At 45.2% G+C, this 19,410-nt stretch overlaps 1 protein-coding gene across 1 annotated transcript; it reads left to right on the top strand.

Annotated features, from left to right (window-relative positions):
- Positions 1-3,138: 3,138 nt before the first annotated feature.
- On the top strand, positions 3,139-7,450 carry LOC130403554 (potassium-transporting ATPase subunit beta-like). The gene is made up of 7 exons (XM_056607968.1): positions 3,139-3,411; positions 4,232-4,360; positions 4,646-4,759; positions 5,396-5,598; positions 6,369-6,431; positions 6,652-6,744; positions 6,855-7,450. The coding sequence occupies exons 1-7, from the start codon at positions 3,300-3,302 to the stop codon at positions 7,056-7,058; spliced, it is 918 nt and encodes a 305-aa protein (XP_056463943.1). The 5' UTR covers positions 3,139-3,299; the 3' UTR covers positions 7,059-7,450.
- Positions 7,451-19,410: the final 11,960 nt, after the last annotated feature.

The following is a 19,410-nucleotide window of genomic DNA, read 5'->3' as shown; positions in this document are numbered from 1 at the left end:
GATATCTATGTCAAATAATACATCACGGCCAAAAGCTGTGTGCGCGTCCAGACGATATAATGAATCACAAAGGACTTCGTCGGGTTCTCCGACGTCTCTGGTTCTTCCACTTCCACATCAATCTGAAGTAGACGCGGTCGTTGGAGATTCATAATAACCTATCGTCTGGAGGCTCACACAGCTTTTGGCCGTGATAATATATATTATATATTCTATGATATAGATATCTATGTATAATATGGGTTTCTAAGAGCCATTGCGATACATCCACCGTAAACAGAGCGCATGGTACCGTGGCTACAAGCTGCTCAGGGCCAGGTGATAATATTATATATTATATGATATAGATATCTATGTATAATATGGGTTTCTACGAGCCATTGCGATACATCCACCGTAAACAGAGCGCATGGTACTGTCAGTGGCTACAAGCTGCTCAGGGCCACACCCCCACCCCCCTCCTTGACCTGCCTTGACACGCCCACCGTATACAGAGCGCATGGTAGTGGCTACAAGCTGCTCAGGGCCACACCCCCACCCCCCTCCTTGACCTGCCTTGACACGCCCACCGAAACAGCGCGTTTGGGGGAAGCTCAATGTGCGACTGTTTCGGAGTGACTGTAACTCTGCACCACAGCTGAATTTCGGGGACGTCTTTGAATACTGTGTTTGTGGCCCACTAATACCTATATTAAAGCATCATAAAATAGAATGGCATGGGATCTTTAAATCTCTAAACCCTAACTACGAAAAATCATTCAACTGACCTAACCACAGACAGAAAGGTACGGACTTTGTTATAATTTAACTATTATTTTAATAAACAGAATATTACATGTAAGTGTACAAAGTAATCAGTGGTTTTTGAGGCTTCACTGAATATAGAATTGGGAGATATAACACACACACACACACACACACACACACACACACACACACACACACACACACACACACACACACACACACACACACACACACACACACACACACACACACCTCAATCCAGTTGGCGGAATGCCGTTCATTAATCTCATTTCTTTCTCTTTCTCAAAAATGTATTTCACTCGAGATGCAGTGTATTCGTTTGATTCCTTATTATCCATTGACCGTCCCTTACGTCCTACCTGTGAGTGTTTACTGCCACCTTACGGTCAGAAAGGTGCATCGTCCTGGTGTCAGCCACAACCCAACAGGTGTTGATAATTAAATACCGGGGGAGAAAGTAGACAAGCCTCCCAGCCGCATTACAGGCCACCGTGGTCGTTGGAAATGGGACGGGGTAATCGGTTGGATTCAATTTGCAACCTCACTACTCGATGCTACTAGTTTTACACACATTTAAGGTATGGGAAAGCTATACTTTTATGTACGTTGGCCTGGGTCAGTAGCTTTTGTGAGGTGGAAAGATCTATAATAAGATCTGTAGAAACAGGATATGAGGTATGAAGGGTTAGTTTGTTTATTTATGACAACTTCATCCTGCGACCAGACAGAAGACAGAGGACAGAGCAACCCAACATTACAATAATGTACTGAGTCAGAAGAATAGTTTGAAGACAGGTATGAAAACCCTTAGAACAGATGGAAGAACAGGGAGAGGAACATTTAGGAAAAACACTTAGAACGCTATTTAAAAGAACGCTAAAAAAACCACTGTGAAGTTCTCTTAGAACGGGTAGAAGAACATGTAGAAGGTGGTGGGTGTCCTTTGTTTATCTCTGGCCGTGTGCCAGCTCCAGCCCCAGGCCAAGGTCAGAGACAGGGTACCTGCAAAGCCTATCAGCCCACGTCACATAACATATCACCAAACACCGTCATTAGCGGCCCGCGATAAACCACAGACGTCAACTCTTCAGGTCTACTTTGGGCAGCGTTGGTGAGTGTATGTTCAAATGTGTCTGAGACATGCACCTGAAACACACCTGAGACATGCTAAAAACAGACCTAAACACTTAAAACCTGCAGAACGCTTAAGCAAACCTAAAACACACCTGAAACACGCCAAAAAACAAGGCCTGAAACACACCTGTAACACGCTGAAACAGCCCTTTCAGGCCTCAAACACACCAGAAACACACCACAAACTCACCAGAAACACGCCTGAAAGACGCAGTGGAGCTCGAGAGAGGAGAGGGGGCTTAGGAGAGGGGTCTAGGATAGGAGAGAGGAGATCAAGGAGAGGAGGTCTAGGATAGGAGAGAGGAGATCAAGGAGAGGAGGTCTAGGAGAGGAGAGAGGAGATCAAGGAGAGGAGGTCTAGGATAGGAGAGGGGGTCTAGGGGTGGGGGAGGAGGTCCAGGAGAGGAGAGGAGGTCCTGGAGCAGAGAGAGGAGGTTCAGGGGAGGAGAGGAGGTTCAGGGGAGGAGAGAGTAGATTCAGGGGAGGAGTGGAACTCGAGGGGAGGAGATGAGGCCCCAGGACTGGAGAGAATGCTCTGTTTTTCTCTTGAGGGAAAATGGCCAACAGGTTTGGGAGTGTTATCCTCTATGGTGGTGGGCTCTGTCATTGGCGTTCGGCTCCCCATGCGAGGGCGACGGTGTGTTGGGGAGTCAAACCTATGGCGTTTATGCTAATGAATGACAGCGCACCACGGCGACTGTAATGCCCGCATCAGAGAGCAGCTGTTTGGGTAGAACGTATCAGGGTTTTTCTGCTTGATGAAAGGAGATCTATTCTTAACTGGAGTCTGCTTGCTAACTATCAGCAGATGAGATCAGTAAATGATAAATGGCCATCACTTTGGCTACTATAACCCATTATGGATTAATATATATATGTAACCAGCCTTGTCGTGAGGTAACTAGAGCTCTGCTGTGAAAAAGGGGAATCACTGAAAGGGCCAAGTAGACCATATGTCATAGTAGCGATAATAAGAGACGCACTTTTCTCTTCTTCTGTCTACATGACAACCAGACATGTACTGTACATATACATTGATAGATATCCATGTTTGTAGGTCACAAAACAATGGGTAGTTGTAGTTGCCAAATTAATATCAATGGGTGGAGAACATAAACCGTTTCAACATTCATAGAAAACCTTCATCTCAAGGTGAGGGCTGAAGGACATTGTTTCTCTGAGGACTTCCGGCTTGAGAGAGAGTGGTCCTTATCGTATAAATACAGCATGCCCAACACCAAACCCCCCTGAGAAGAACCAAGGAGGAGAGGAGAAGGAGATGCAGTAAAAGTTAGTTGGCAAAGTGGGAACGTCAGACTCCAGAGCCCAGCAGAAGAAAGGAAAGAAAGAGTTTAAGAAGGATTTTGTGTTGAGGCCGGTTCTGTGCAGAGCGAGACATGGCCGCCTTGAAGGAGAAGAGAACGTGTGGCCAGCGCTGTGAAGACTTTGGACGTTTTGTCTGGAACTCAGACAATGGGACCTTGTTTGGCAGAACTCCCGAGAAATGGGGTAGGAGCGGAACCAGACTTGATATTATATTGATCAGGGGTGTGTAGACCTCTTCCCCTCAGGACCCAACCACGCCCTCAGCACACTCTGAGCACACTGGGATGAGTGATCTTTAACAGTTTTCTTTAAGAGTGTTCTGTGGGTTTCCGGAACCGTATACATCTGGACCACAAGCCAATTTGAGCCCCGATGCATAGCTTAAGAAATGCTAGATAGATAGATTCTCTCTATAGATATCATGATATCATTATTGTATTTATTTATTATTGTATTATTATTTTTTATGGTTATTTTACAGAAGTGTTGAAGATGACATATTATACCACCAGGTGTGATGTCAGAAGAGGCAGTTTTTCAAAACTGCTAGAAGTGGCTAATCACACTCACACCTGGTGGTATAATATGGCACCTTTAAGTAGTCCACTAACTCAGCGGTTAATAGATGGATCACAGAGTACAATCCATTGCTTCTCGCACACACACGCACAGATACAAACACACACACACAGACGCCCTTGTGGAGGTCAGTGTGTGTGTTCGAGTGTGTGTATTCAGTGTTCACGAGGTGAAGATAAACTAAGGTGTGCGATAAGGAATAAGCTTGGCCTCCACAGAGGACACCTTGACCTGCCGTAGAGAACACACAGCCTTATGATGAAGACATCCTCACACACCAGCTTCCACTAGCCTCTGACCGTTGAGGTCTACAGCTACACATTTAGCAGACTGCTATGGTTACCGTAGCTCAGGCTCTCACCAATGTGTCGTCACGGTTGCCTTAATGTGGTCCCTGACTGGTTTGTTGCTATGGATACCGTAGTGTACATCAGCCTGTACTACGTGGCGTTCTACGTGGTGATGACGGGGCTCTTCTGCCTGGCCATCTGGACGCTGATGTACACCCTGGACCCGTACACTCCGGACTACCAGGACCGACTGCCCTCGCCAGGTATACAGTATACAGTACATGGTGTATATCATAAAGCATACATTATATATACGGTATACTAACTATGTATGTTATTTATGTTGTATATATTATAGATACTAACTCTCTCCCCCCTCCCTCTCTTCCCTCCCTCTCTCTCTCTCTCTCTCTCTCTCTCTCTCTCTCTCTCTCTCTCTCTCTCTCTCTCTCTCTCTCTCTCTCTCTCTCTCTCTCTCTCTCTCTCTCTCTCTCTCTCTCTCTCTCTCTCTCTCTCTCTCTCTCTCTCTCTCTCTCTCTCTCTCTCAGGTGTGATGGTGTGGCCAGATAAATATGATGAGGAGCATATAGTGATCACTTACAACTCCTCAGACAAAGTGAGCGTGAGCAAGATGTCCTCCTGCCTTCACAACTTCCTGGGGCGTAAGTACCCCGATCACCCCACGTGACTCATTAGTAACCGCTAACTACGCTAGTACCATCATCACATTTCTCAACATACTCCTAATAAATACAAAGAACGGTTCAAGCGGTTCACAGCGGTTAAAATAGAATTGTGATTTTGTTATAGCTGGGTATTACATTTTTTTGTAAGATAGAAAATTAGGAGAAGGAACTCTCTAGTATGTTCAAGATCATTTTAAACGTCTAGAAGTACATCTTAATTCCATACAAGGGTTGAGTAATGTATTAATTGCTAAACAGTTATCTATGTTTCCCCCTTATCCTGTCATTAATCCCCCTCCCTGCCCAACCTCTTTGGCTATCACTACTCTTTAGGGTTCTCTCGAACAATTGATTTGTGTTCGCTCAAATCCTCCTACCTGCCAGCAGATGTAAATTAGCTGCTAGCAAACAAATGTGTTACAATTACTTTGAATTGCACGTTGTCCATATAAAACATAAACAATAAATAACAATCACCTCACCACTAACAATGTTAGTACCACCATCACGTCAGTAAACACACCCCTTATCCCTGACCATTAACCCTTATCCCTATACTTTCCCCACTAACCAGCTTTCTCTTGTCTCTCTCTGACTGTCCCTCTCTCTTAGAGTACAACGACACTCTACAGAAGGACTGTGACCACAACTGCACCAAGGGAAAGTACTTTATGCAGGACAAATTTCTACCTGGTACTCACACCAAGGAGTCCTGCTCCTTCTCCGTCAGCCAGCTTGGCAACTGCTCCGGACTGCACGACCCCACCTTCGGCTACAACTGTGATATGCCCTGTGTCATCATTAAGATGAATAGGGTAGGTCCCAGCACTAGTTAGATAGCACACCCTGTGTCATCATTAAGATGAATAGGGTAGGTCCCAGCACTAGTTAGTTAAGATGAATAGGGTAGGTCCCAGCACTAGTTGGTTAAGATGAATAGGGTAGGTCCCAGCACTAGTTAGTTAAGATGAATAGGGTAGGTCCCAGCACTAGTTAGATAGCACACCCTGTGTCATCATTAAGATGAATAGGGTAGGTCCCAGCACTAGCTAGTTAAGATGAATAGGGTAGGTCCCAGCACTAGTTAGTTAAGAGGAATAGGGTAGGTCCCAGCACTAGTTAGTTAGCACACCCTGTGTCATCATTAAGATGAATAAGGTAGGTCCCAGCACTAGTTAGTTAAGAGGAATAGGGTAGGTCCCAGCACTAGTTAGTTAGCACACCCTGTGTCATCATTAAGATGAATAGGGTAGGTCCCAGCACTAGTTAGTTAAGATGAATAGGGTAGGTCCCAGCACTAGTTAGTTAAGATGAATAGGGTAGGTCCCAGCACTAGTTAGTTAAGATGAATAGGGTAGGTCCCAGCACTAGTTAGTTAGCACACCCTGTGTCATCATTAAGATGAATAGGGTAGGTCCCAGCACTAGTTAGTTCAGTTAGCATACCCTATGTCATCATTAGGATAAACAGGGTAGGTCTCAACGCTAGAATAGTTAGCACATCCTGCGTCATCGCAGGGTGCCTAGGCTAGTGAGCATGGAAGATATAGCTACCCCCTCCCTGATTATCTGTTTTTGTTTTTCAGATTATCAACTACCTCCCATCCCAAAACAACACCCAAGACATACAAGTGAACTGTACAGTTCTGGTGAGAGGGAACACACACACACACACACACACACACACACACACACACACACACACACACACACACACACACACACACACACACACACACACACACACACACACACACACACACACACACACACACACACACACACACTCACTAACACCATTGTAGTGTGTTCACAAGACAAGCCATTTGATGTGTGTATATATGTGTGTGTGCCCGTGTGTGCGTGTAGGAAGGAAAGGAGAACGTGAAGAAGATAGAGTACTTTCCAGAAAATGCTCTCATGGATAGATCTTACTTCCCCTACTATGGTAAACTGGCCCAGGTGAGTCAACTAACTAACCAAGGGACTAAACAACCAAAATCACAACTATCCAACTAAAAACCGACCGACCCTATAGCCAGACAATAACCAGTGTGTGGTCGGTTTTGCAGCCCAACTACCTGAACCCCCTGGTGGCCGTGAGAATCAGCCTGACGGGGAAACGCTCGGCCAAGTTCCAGTGCCGCGTGGTCGCAGATAAGATCACCTACGAGAACATTCACGACCCGTACGAGGGGAAGGTGGTCTTCACCCTCCAGAACCTCCATGTTCCCTCCAGCCCCAGCAGTGTACACCACCACAGCTCTGCTCTGTAGATATCAGCTCAATGATGAGCAGAGCCTCTTTTTAACCCTAAAGACCACGGCTCTGTAATATAAATATCAGCTCCAAGTTAACCGGAACCATTAAATTATTTGGAGGATGGGTTATTATATCCACAAATAACCACTGCTTGAACACCACTTTGTTTGCAGTCTTGGTTCCTTTAAATAAAATCACAACTCCTGAATATACATCAGGCCGGCTTCTGTCACCTTTATTCTCTCTCGTTTGAAAGATTGTTGACATTGCTTCTTGCCAATAAAGGTGTGACTTAAAGTGTATAATAAAGGGCTGGATGTTAAGAAGTATGCTGTGTTAATAAATGGGATATTCAATACTTTGTCAAATAAATCATGTTTCAAAACGTTGTTTTTTTTCTTCATATGTATCTTATCATTTGATCAATAAAGAAGTTGTCCTCATGGCTTCGGTGGAAGACACCTGCGAGCCGCACTTAATAGCGAACCGTGACCATTAATCAGCCATTTGTTATAGGCCTGGATTAAAAATATATCACCTGAACGCTTAGTGGTAGTATTTCAGTTGGATCAAATATATCCATCTAGCTATTTTGACATTAATCCATGATTTAACCAACACAGTATACACTTTATTCTATAATTGATTGTGGTCTTGGTTACAGCTGACTTAATATTACTTAATGTAAATTATTGAGTAGGCCTAAATAAAATTTTCTTCATGAATCCGAAAAACATGCGTTTATGCATAGATCCCATTTTTATTCATCTAAAAATATTTTTGTTTTATTATGCATTAAAACATTGGAGGAAGTCATGCTTTTTATGATTTCTCCTATGTTACCATTTGTACCATTTATTTTAAATGACCTTCCAACTGGAAATTAAGCGCTTGACGGTTCACTATTGCCGCCGGCGGTTGATTGACAGCCTATACCATTATGACATCATAGGGCTAATGTCATAATCATCTCAACGTTAACAACGGTTTGTTTTGGGACTTGGTAGGCCTACTGCATTGCATTTTTGACTTACAAGGTAGTTAGATGCTATTTGTGGAGACGAAGAGGGCTTTATTGCATGTTACACATACTTTCAATTAAAATCAACTCGATACGACTGTAACAACTCGCCAGAAAATCGTGAACTCCACGAAAAGGTAAGAGTTAGGAGTTTGGAATACTTCTGTCGGTGAAATCAAAAAAGTCAAATTTTAGGAGATGTCTGGGCTACTAGGCCTACACAGCGAGTGCACTGTACCGATTCATATTATACGAAATATCAAATCCATAATTGTATTTTATTTTCTTTGGTTAAGGGGACGTGACAGCGGAACGATTAGGCTACATCCCACTCTGCCATCTATTGATCAAACATTAACAAAACATTAAGTGAACAACGCCACCAAATGGTTAGAGTCAAGAGATGGGCAAACCAAAAAAAAAATCAGAAAGAGAAGACTTTAGGCTACATATGTGAACGTGACCAGATCATGTCTGACTGTTAATATGTTTTCTCTGGATGAAAAGGTTAGCTATTTATGATTTGTGACCGACTCGGTAAATTTAGAATTGGCTATTCATTATTGTATATTATTAATACAAGACTATAAATCCAACCACTTCTATAGAAGATGGAAAACAAGGTTAATGCGCATATTGTTGCCATCTCTCAAGTCAACTCGCACATCTTCATATTTCCTTATAATGTAATAATAATATTAATGAACTTAGTAACATTCTTGAAAATAAGAATCAATATTATAAAGGCACAATATCAAAGCACCCATCCACTCCTTCAGGTAACAGGAGCCTGTCAGCATGGAAGCCCTCCGGCACGCCCTGGTAATCTCAAAGTGTGTGCTGAACAAGCCCCCGGTCCAGAAGAAGAAGGCCGTCCTCCCAGCCGTCGCCCAGACCCGGGAGGGACCCCCCCACCGAGCTGGTGACCTGGTCAGTGGTCCTGGGGAACTAGTGGAGTTGAGAAAGACAGCGCTCTGGTACGGAGCTACATAGATGAATACGACCAGAAAGGGCCTGTGAAGCCTGGAGGGCTGAAGATGCCCTCGATTCATGAGGGCTGACAGACTGGCTATTTCTGCGACATATAATTGCACTTTAGATTTGCGTCGTAAGTCAAAATGTTAATAGCCTATATATTACAGTGCAATGAGAAGACACTGAATCAGCCAGGCATCATTGTAATGATTAATAAAACGCTGTGAATCTGAACACCACACAACAGGTTATCAAACACCGCTTTCCACTCCTTCGATTGTATGTCTAGGAGCCCATCAGCGTGGACGCCCCCCGGCCCACCCGGCTGACCCCCCAGTGCGCGCCCCTGAACAAGCCTCCTGTTCAGGAGAAGAAGGTCGTCCTCCCAGCCATCACCAAGACCCGGCAGAGACCCGTCCGCCCGGCTGGTGACCTGGTCAGTGGTCCTGGGGAGCTACTCCGGTGCCGTCCTTCATAGCCACATTATCCACATTATTTCAGATGAGGCACAGGCGTTCCTGATTCCCAGCCATGTACACAGTGTTTGCACAGTGCCTACACAGAGACAGTGTTTATGGTAAACCTGGACATATCTGTCCAGATTTCTTGTCTTTAAAGGTGTCATATTATACCACCAGGTGTGAGTGTGATTAGCTGTAACAAGCCGTTTTGAATATCGGCCTCTTCTGACATCACAAGTGGGCGTGGCCACGTAGACGTGTGACGGATAGATGAGCAACGTTTGCTACAGTCACTGGGTAGGCTGGTAGACTGATCTATCCAGCACACATCTAGGTGGACACGCCCACCTAGATGTGTGCCGTTTTGATAATCGTTACAAGCCAATGTTCAAAATGGCTTGTAACGACTAATCACCCTCACACCTGGGGGTATAATCACCTTTAAATTCATCACAGCTACTGAGGGTGGCAAATATGTCTACCTGTGCTTTCCTGTATAGTAACAAAGATGATAACAACATTCCAGGTAAAACACCACTTAATTACACAAGCATGATCTGCGATGCCGTTGTGTAAACATAGAATTCCACCCCTTTGCTTGTATTACCAGGAGCGCCTCGACATGGATGCCCTCCAGCCCGCCCTACTGACCTGCCAGTCTGCTGTCCTGAACAAGAAGGTCGTCCTTCCGGCCATCGGCAAGACCCAGCAGAGACCCCTCCGCCTAGCAGGTGACCTGGTCAGTGTTCCTAGTCCAGGAGTGTCCTTCATGTCAACAGTGTCTACATCATCTCAGATGAGGCACAGGCTTCCCTGAATCCTTGCCATGTATACAGTGTGTTCATTGAGGCCCAGTTGGAACAATCCCAGTGTGTGCATGTCTGTGTGTTTGTGTGTGTGTGTGTGTGTGTGTGTGTGTGTGTGTGTGTGTGTGTGTGTGTGTGTGTGTGTGTGTGTGTGTGTGTGTGTGTGTGTGTGTGTGTGAGTGATTTCTTGGACCAATAGAAACAGGCAGTGCAGAAGCAGAAGAAGGACGGGCAACACTTGGCCACGGCAGGTAAACACAGGAGTTGAGGACTTTGTACATCCTCTGCTAAGTGTTTCACATTGAAGGTGCTGTAGGTGAATGTAACTTCTATTATTGAAGTGTAAGTCGATAGAAACGGCCCATCCTTCAGCTATTAGTGAGGGAAACTCTTAGTGAGAAAATCTGTTTTCGAAGTTGTGCCCGTCTCTGTAGATAACGACTTCAACTTAAGACAACTCCTGGCTAATTTCTGATCAGTTCATCTCTTTCCTGATTGGTTGTGGGGAATCCATCGATTTTCTCTCTCTTTACAACTCTTGAATCTTACCTACAGCACCTTTTAAACCATTTGCTGCAAAATAGCATTAAAAGCGCCAAGCTCCTTATCAAGAAACGCATGCCTGTCCCTGATCAGGCCACCCCACCCTGCTGAGCAACAACGCCACAACTTGCTAGGTGGGCCTTGTCTCTTCACTGCCCACAGACGCCTTGTTGGCCTTTGGAAAACACCTGACACCGTTTGAGCGGAGGGAAATAGAACGTTACAAAGAGGTGTGGTATCTCGGCATTGCTGCAGAGAAGATCCAGGAGACATCCGGATGCCACCATGGCTATGATGACTTCCAGGGACACTACAAGATGGTAGATACCAATGTGCAGCAAGATGTTCAGCAAGATATATTTCTGGATCTATATGTATATTGGTCCACAGTTTGTTCTCTTTGTAATGAGCAGGGTTTTGAAATGCAGGTTATCAAAGACCACATCGCCTACCGCTACGAGGTCCTTGAGGTGATGGGTGAGGGCACCTATGGGCGAGTCTTCAAGAGCCGAGACCACAAAACCAAGCAGCTGGTAGCCATGAAGGTCATTGCAAACAACAAAATGTAGGTCGTAGATTAAGCTAAAATGTTAGTTTGAACGTTTAATGTTTGAGCTAATATTCTAATTGAATGTTTTACCATTCAGATTTCAAGCTACAATCAATATGCCAATCCATATAAATCATAACCAATTCTTATCAATGAACCTCAAACCAACCAATCATTAGGTTTGCAGCTGTGGCGACTGCGGAAGTGGAAATTCTGGAGCTGCTGCAAAAAAACGACGAGAACGGCGTTGCCAACGTCGTCCACATGAAGGAGCACTTCCACTTCCGGAACCATATGTGTATCACCTTTGACCTTATGGGGTGGGTTTTTAGAATAAATGCTTGCCCACTCATATGGAAGTTAGACAACAAACAAGATGTTTGTAATTGATAATATCAGTGCCGATAACATAACAAATAAAGAGAATAGATAGAGGAAGGGCAACTTTTTATAAATCCTTCTAATAAGGATGATGATCATTTCAGAAAGAACCTGTATGAGGTGACGCAAGAGAGAGAGTTCAGAGGGATGGGCTCCTCTGAGGTGAGGAGCCACGCCGCCTCTCTCCTGCAGTCCCTCCAGTTCCTCAGTAGGACCGGCATCATCCACTGTGACCTGAAGCCGGTAGGTACATTTAGTTAGATGTTGTTACACATTCCGCATGTCTTGGGGAGGCAACTTTAAACATAGGAATTATTATTAGGATTTTTCCTAATATGTGTCGTAGAAGATTATCTATCTGGATTGTTAAAAGCTTCTCCTGTTACCGTTTAGGAGAACATCCTCGTATCAAAAGAGGACTCCGAGGTCATAAAGGTGTCTGACTTTGGGGCATCCCGTCTGGAACATCTTAACAGTGAGTATTTGTCTTTTTACCTTGTAAGAAAACCAGCCATCTAAAAAGGCAACTCTTTCTGAATTGACTGTTCATTTGAATGATACACCTTGACCTCCCCCCCAGCCTACCCTGTTACCCAGACACTGCTCTACATGTCCCCAGAAGTCCTTCTGGAGAAGGCCTACAGCAAGCCCATTGATATGTGGAGTCTGGGCTGCATCTTAGCCGAGCTCAAGACCGGGGAATCCCTATTTTTAGTGAGCACTAAGTTCCAGCTACTGGAGCAAATGATGAAGGTAATGAATACCAAGAAAGGATAGCTTTAATATTTCAACGCCCTACTGTCATTCTAATGGTTTGGTGGGGGCGTGTTTGGTTGAAGCTGCTGGGTCTTCCTCCGAAGGGGATGCTGAAGAAGAGCCAGCTTAAGGGATTACTCTCTGGTGAGTAGGAACTAAACCATCCTCGAGTTGTCCTCACAATGAGACGGCAGGATGACACTGGGCTCTTGGTTGTTGTGAATGTCAGTTTTTGTTTTTGGTTGTCTGACGTTGATGCAGTTCGGAGAAACAGCAGACAGAAGAACAGGCGTCATCTGTCTAAGGTTCTGGACACGGATGAAGCACTCTTCATTGACTTTGTCCAGCGCTGTCTGACGTAGGTGTACCCCACTAGCACGGAAGGACCCAAGTGATGTTTGATAAGTTTCGCTCATGTATTTATTCCATGATGCGCCATGTAAACTATTTATCAGGAGATACAAAGTAGCCTTGGTTGTTTGAGCACTAGAGGCATGGTCAGGTGGGGACCACGGGCAGTAAAAAGATTTAACGCATATTTAAGGAAATAAGAAATGTTGCAAGCAGGTTGATCCCTGTTCTCGTTGACCTCGCGATATTTAGGTACGACCCGGCAAAGCGCATGACTGCGGAGGAAGCCATGCAGCATCCCTGGATTCACGAGCAAATCCAGAGTCCCAGCTCCAGTTCTGATGCTGCTCCTCACCAGTCCACTGACTGGGAGCACAAGGTGGACTCTACCAGCTGCACAGCCCAGTCCACATTCAGAGCAAGACACAGACCGGTCGGATCCAGAGGCAGGAGGAGGGAGCGGGTGCCAAACGACGGAGGACTTAAGGTACGGCCACAGTGAATTACGCGCGTAACGCGCCTAACATGACGCTTGATCATTGTGTGTCACAGAAATGGTTCAACGCGCCTACGCAGCTAGATGAGCCCGCCCAAAACGTATTTTCCCCCGCTACCCATGCAAGTGAACGGAGTGTTCCACGGCATTGAGAAGCGCCTAAACCAGTGTAATAAAGGCCTATAATATTTCTGTTTATGGCTAAGATTTCTCCTCAGGTTAGGCCAATAAAGCAATGATAAAAAAAAACAAAAAACACAAACGCTCGATCAAAGGCCCGGCCTGAGGATAGTAGTGGGAAATATCGACCCGACCCGGCCCGAATAGAATCTAAACTCTAGTGCATGACATCCTGCGTAGGTGCTCACAGCTGGGTGAGTTTCACCACCTCCTCATCGTTTCAGCACACACTTGAACGATGACTTGTTCGTCCATGTTCTTTCTGCTTCTGTGCGTCCTCCGTCTCTCTACCAGCGCCATCGGGTCAAGCTCAACGCTGATTGGCTATCGCGGCTAAGCGCCACGCGTAGGAGCGTAAAAAGTTAACGCGCTGCTTTAGCAACGCACCTACGCACCTAAACCAATGGTTCCCTATGCAAAAAGGCCGATTTTCTACTCCTCTAACGCACGTAACGCGTTCAGTGTGGCCGTATCTTTACAGTCTTGAGGACCTCTTCTTTTATATGAACCCCCAAGTGAGCAAGGGGACCAAAGAAAAATACATTGGAGACACAATGCTTTGCAGTCGAAGGAGGCAGACAATGCGTATTTGTACCCAAATATTCTTCCTTGGATGACATATTAAGACCAACCCTAGTTTATTACCTCAACGTCAACCTTCAGACTCATTAGGACATTAAACCACATCAACCTTTTAACCATTATGCAGACCACCGTAAGTAATTTTCTACTCATTTCAATGATGCACCTTAACCCCCTCCCCAGCCTACCCTGTTACCCAGACACTGCTCTACATGTCCCCAGAAGTCCTCCTGGAGAAGGCCTACAACAAGCCCAATGATATGTGGAGTCTGGGCTGCCTCTTAGCCGAGCTCAAGACCGGAAAATCACTATTTCTGGCGAGCGCTAAATTCATGCGACTGCAGCAAATCAAGAAGGTAATGAATACCACCAAAGGATAGCTTTAATATCTCAACGCACTACTGTCATTCTAATGGGTTGCTGTGCGTGTTCTGTTGAAGCTGCTGGGTCTTCCTCTGAAAGGAATGCTGACTGCGGATGAGGCTATGCAGCATCCATGGATTCTGAAGCACATCTGGAGTCCCAGCTCCAGTGCTGATGCTGCTCCTCACCAGCCCACTGACTGGGAGCACATGGTGGACTCACCCCAGTCCACCAGTAGGACCCCGACCGGTCGGAGGTGACAACGCCCTATGTCATCATTAGGTTAAAAAGGGGTTTGTCTCAACGCTAGAATAGTTAGCAGCCGACGCAGGGCGCCCAGTCTAGTGAGCATGGAAGATATAGCAACCCCTTTCCTAATTATCTACTATTGGGTTTTCAGATTATAAACTACCTCCCAACCCTCAACACCAAGAGAAGTGAACTGTAGCCTAGTTAATTTGAGAACAAACCCACCCACCCACAAGTAATATGTTCATAAGACAAGCCATTGATATATGGGTGTGTGTGCCCGTGTGCATGCGTGTAGGAAGGAGAGGAGAACGTGAAGGAGATTGAGTATTTTCCAATGAAAAAACAGACTGACTACATAGCTAGAGAATAACTAGTGTTTTGCAGTCCAACTGAACCCTCTTGTGGTAGTCTTCACCCAGTTGCAACCCGGCTCTTTCACAGCGCTCCTGGCAGGTGGTAGAGCACCAATCTCCCTCAGAGGGCGCTTGTTAACACATTAGCGTGGACCCGACTCAGCGCAACATGAAACACCTGAGGAGGAACGGAGCGCGGGTGAGGAACACATAAAGTGGTTATCGGATCCTCTGACGGGGGAACACGTATGGTTTCAGAGAAGGGGACTAGAAAGACCTTGATTCCCATCCCCGACAAACCAGAAGCCGGGAAGGAAGTTAAACCCGGAAAACACGCCTCGCACGGAGACCGCGACAGTGGATAGAGGGAGCCGGAGACCAGCGGACTCGCCTGTCTTGGAGGCGACCGGCAAGATCGCGGACGCATCCGGAGAATCTGCCGTGGCTCACGGAGCTCAGACATTAATTGTGTATTTTTTCGTGATGGGAGATACAGAACCAGACTAATACGTTTGTATTTAATAAACCCGCCTTTTACGGCTTAACGCAAGAGAGACGGGTGGAGGGGGGAGGCTAGGTCACTTACGGAGTCTGAAGAACCCTGAAGAACCTCAATGTTGAACCCAGCAGTGTAGACTACACCACCACAGGATTAAATATCACAACACCGGAACAGCTATTTTAAAGACCACGGATCTGCTCTGTAAATATCAGCTCCAAGTTGACCGGAATCATTCAATTATTTGGTTAATTGTTTAATACAATAATAACCACTGCTTGGACGCCGTTGTTTGCATTCTTTGTTGCTTTCAATCAAATGATAACTCCTGTTTATACAGCAGGCCGACTTCCGTCAATTTTATTCTCTCTGGTTTGAAAACATGTTAATTTAGCCTATTGCCAAAGCTGGTGAGTATAAACTGTCAAATGTTATCATAACAGTTTGCGTGGGTCACTCTCAATATGCGAGAGTTGGCAGCTCTAGTTATATTGTATTGAGTTGGCCGGTTATATACAGGCTATTTTATTTTATTTAGTCGTCCCGGCCCTTTATCTAGTGGAGGTTCCAGAACTCAGACGATGTTTTTTCATTTTGATTATCATCAAAAAGGTTATTACTAATGCATGATGTGTTTATCCCTCTCCTGCTACCTTAAATGTTTTTTTTTTATGATGCGATGAGTCCGTCTTTACGGAGATATATCTGAAACGCATCTAAGGAAAACGGAGAGGAAAAGATCGGTTTCGCCCGTGTGGACGACGGGGCCAAAGACTTTTCAAAGTTATGAACTTTAAGCAATACATGTGATGGCTGTAATAAAATATTTTATTGTATACACTATTTAATACCACACTTTGGCAAAAAAAAAAAAAAGGGAACAGTTTACATCTTCTCCATGCTCAATATTATTGGATATTAAAACTAGACGAGGCAATCTGAGCTGCAGTTAAAGATTTTAATAAATCAGAAGTACATTACATGATCAATTAGCAAAATCCAACATGAAACAGTAAACACTACTACTTAAAGATGGTGTATATAGCCTGTGAAACAGAGTAAACACTACTACTTAAAGATGGTGTATATAGCCTGTGAAACAGAGTAAACACTACTACTTAAAGATGGTGTATATAGCCTGTGAAACAGAGTAAACACTACCACTTAAAGATGGTGTATATAGCCTGTGAAACAGAGTAAACACTACTACTTAAAGATGGTGTATATAGCCTGTGAAACAGAGTAAACACTACTACTTAAAGATGGTGTATATAGCCTGTGAAACAGATGGTGTGTATATAGCCTGTGAAACTAAACAAGTAAGCATTGAAGAGGCATCTAGAGCACTACCAAGGAGGGAGGAGACAAGGTTATCTCCTATCTCCTTCACTGAGGAGACAGGGTAATCTCCTAGCTCTTTCCCTGAGGAGAGGACGTAATCTCCTAGCTCCTTCAGAGGAAAAGTGGTTATCTCCTAGCCCCTTCACAGGCCGGGACAAGTGCAATACCGTCGCTACGCAGCATTGCTGCTCGGCCCCACCTGTGACGGAGTGGACAGGTCATACCGCCCCCCGACAACATCTTCCCCCGACCGGTGACATCATGAACCCCTGACCGGTGACATCATGAGCCCCTGACAGGGAACATCATGACCCTCTGATCGAGTGACATCATGACCCCTGATCGGTGACATCATGACCCCTGATCGGTGACATCATGACCCCTGATCGGTGACATCATGACCCCTGATCGAGTGACATCATGACCCCTGATCGAGTGACATCATGACCCGTGACTGAGTGACATCATGAGTCACTGACCGTTTGACATCCTAAGTTATTTAGCTGGATACCTCCAACCTGCTCAGTTTTGCATGGATTTGCACACCAACGCAATCTCCAGCGGAATGCAAACCAGCAAAACTGAGCAGAGTAGCGAAGTTCTCCCGGCGGCAGGAGACCTGTGGATGGCAGTGAGAAGGACTTGAAGTGCTCACGCTGCAGTAGATACGGACAACACTACCTGCACTATAAGCACTTTAGCACCGCTCACACTCGTGACAACACCTTGGGTATTAAGAGGGGTCGCAAAACAAGCTCTGAGTCCAATGGGCTTGGAGACAGGCAGAGAACAAGCAGGCCACCATCAGTTTTGCATAGATTTGCACAACTCTTCTATTCTTGTAGTGCAACTATGCAGAACTAGCAGAGAACTGCGAGACATTTGAGCCCAATTAGGAGGGTTTGTGTTCCCGAATGAAGAGCGTGATCACAGCCCTTATGCCAGAAGGGGCACTTAGGGCAGTAGGTGCTAGTCTATTTCACTATCTGCACTAGATGCACCTTAGCACAAGGACAACAACAACAACATAACAGCAGCGTTGGAGCCCGGGCCCGGGTATTGCTAGAAGTGCCTCCACTGCAGTAGCGTTGCATAGTACTACCTGCACTGTAAGCACTTTGGCAATACCCAGGCAGTAGCAGTCTTCAGCTGTCTCCGATGATGACCCTCCACCTCAGGTTTTGCTCATGGGTGTCCTGGAACACAACACAACATATCATTATACACCTAGAAAACACACTTTCAGCACCAAACAAAACCCGTCAGTACACAACTACTGTAGAACACACTCAATACACAACCCATCAGTAAACAGATATTCAGGACCAAACACAACCTATCAGTAGACAACTAGAACATACTAATTTAGCACCAAACACAACCCATAAGTACACAACTTGAACATACATTTAGAACCAAACACAAAACACTCAATTAGCACAAGATCTCAGCATATTTGTGTGTGTATATATATATATAAAACTCTTGATCGCGAATAAAAAGTGCATTTATTATGCACTCATGTTGACCAAAAGACAAACGCAATGGTTGTTGTGATTTATTTGCGGACCACGAGGTGAGTGGAGGGAAAAACATGAATGGGCTGCGGAGCGCCGCGCCCGTATTGCGCATGCGCGTGGGACACACCACCTCACCCCTCCCCCATCGACGGGAACATGGCGCTTTAAGTGCGCCAACCTGAAGCTAAATTCACTTTTTGCAGAAATTAAAACAAATAAAACCTTGTAATTCACTGTTAAGGTGGAGGCACATGTCGAAAACTGCCCCCCTCTGCTGTAAAACCTTGCACCTTAGTGCCAGGCAGGGTTAAAGTTTGTATATTGTAGCTGACAGGAGTCTAAACAACAGCAGCTAGCACGCTAGGCAGCTAGCAGGAGGCTAATATGTGAACAACACGACGCCTCTTATCTTTACAAACCCCAAAACGGCAACAAAAAAATATTTTTAGATAGATGAACGACCATGTAAACGCTTCTTAAAGTGTAATCGGAGACGCCTTGGTTTATTCGTCGCAGAAGAGCAATGTGCAGCCGATTAGCTTTAGCTTATTCGCCACACGCATTTAATGTAAAATATTAATCAGATGTTGACGCTGTCCTACGGAGCTGCATGTCACTACACTAATAATTTGCAGGATCAAAGGAAGGAGTTTACGAGTGTTATTAAGAGTTATGAGGGATGTTTATATCAGCTAGGCTGCTAGGCTAGCAGGCCTGACGTCCCATGTGCTGCTTTGTTCTGTAACAGCCCTACACTCCCTATAGCCCTATTTTTATTATTATCCCATCAATATCACCCTACAAACTGCTGAACAGGCTTTATCATCACACCTGAGCGATATATTACAATGTTTATAATGTGAATGTGTCTAGGAGTGAGGCTGAAACCACGCGTCTCCACAGACACAAATACACTCGCTCATGGTTAGATCATTT

This window comes from Gadus chalcogrammus, chromosome 14 (genome assembly GCF_026213295.1).
Source record: "Gadus chalcogrammus isolate NIFS_2021 chromosome 14, NIFS_Gcha_1.0, whole genome shotgun sequence".
In the NCBI taxonomy this organism is placed as follows: Eukaryota; Metazoa; Chordata; class Actinopteri; order Gadiformes; family Gadidae; genus Gadus; species Gadus chalcogrammus.
This window is presented reverse-complemented; position numbering and strand designations above follow the sequence as displayed.

What these genes read in the sequence shown, in the direction of transcription:
- LOC130403554 (XM_056607968.1), top strand. Translation starts at nt 3,300, where the DNA reads ATGGCCGCCTTGAAGGAGAAGAGAACGTGTGGCCAGCGCTGTGAAGAC. An exon ending in CAGAACTCCCGAGAAATGGG is followed by an intron (nt 3,412 to 4,231) that starts GTAGGAGCGGAA and finishes TGGATACCGTAG; the next exon opens with TGTACATCAGCCTGTACTAC. An exon ending in GGACCGACTGCCCTCGCCAG is followed by an intron (nt 4,361 to 4,645) that starts GTATACAGTATA and finishes TCTCTCTCTCAG; the next exon opens with GTGTGATGGTGTGGCCAGAT.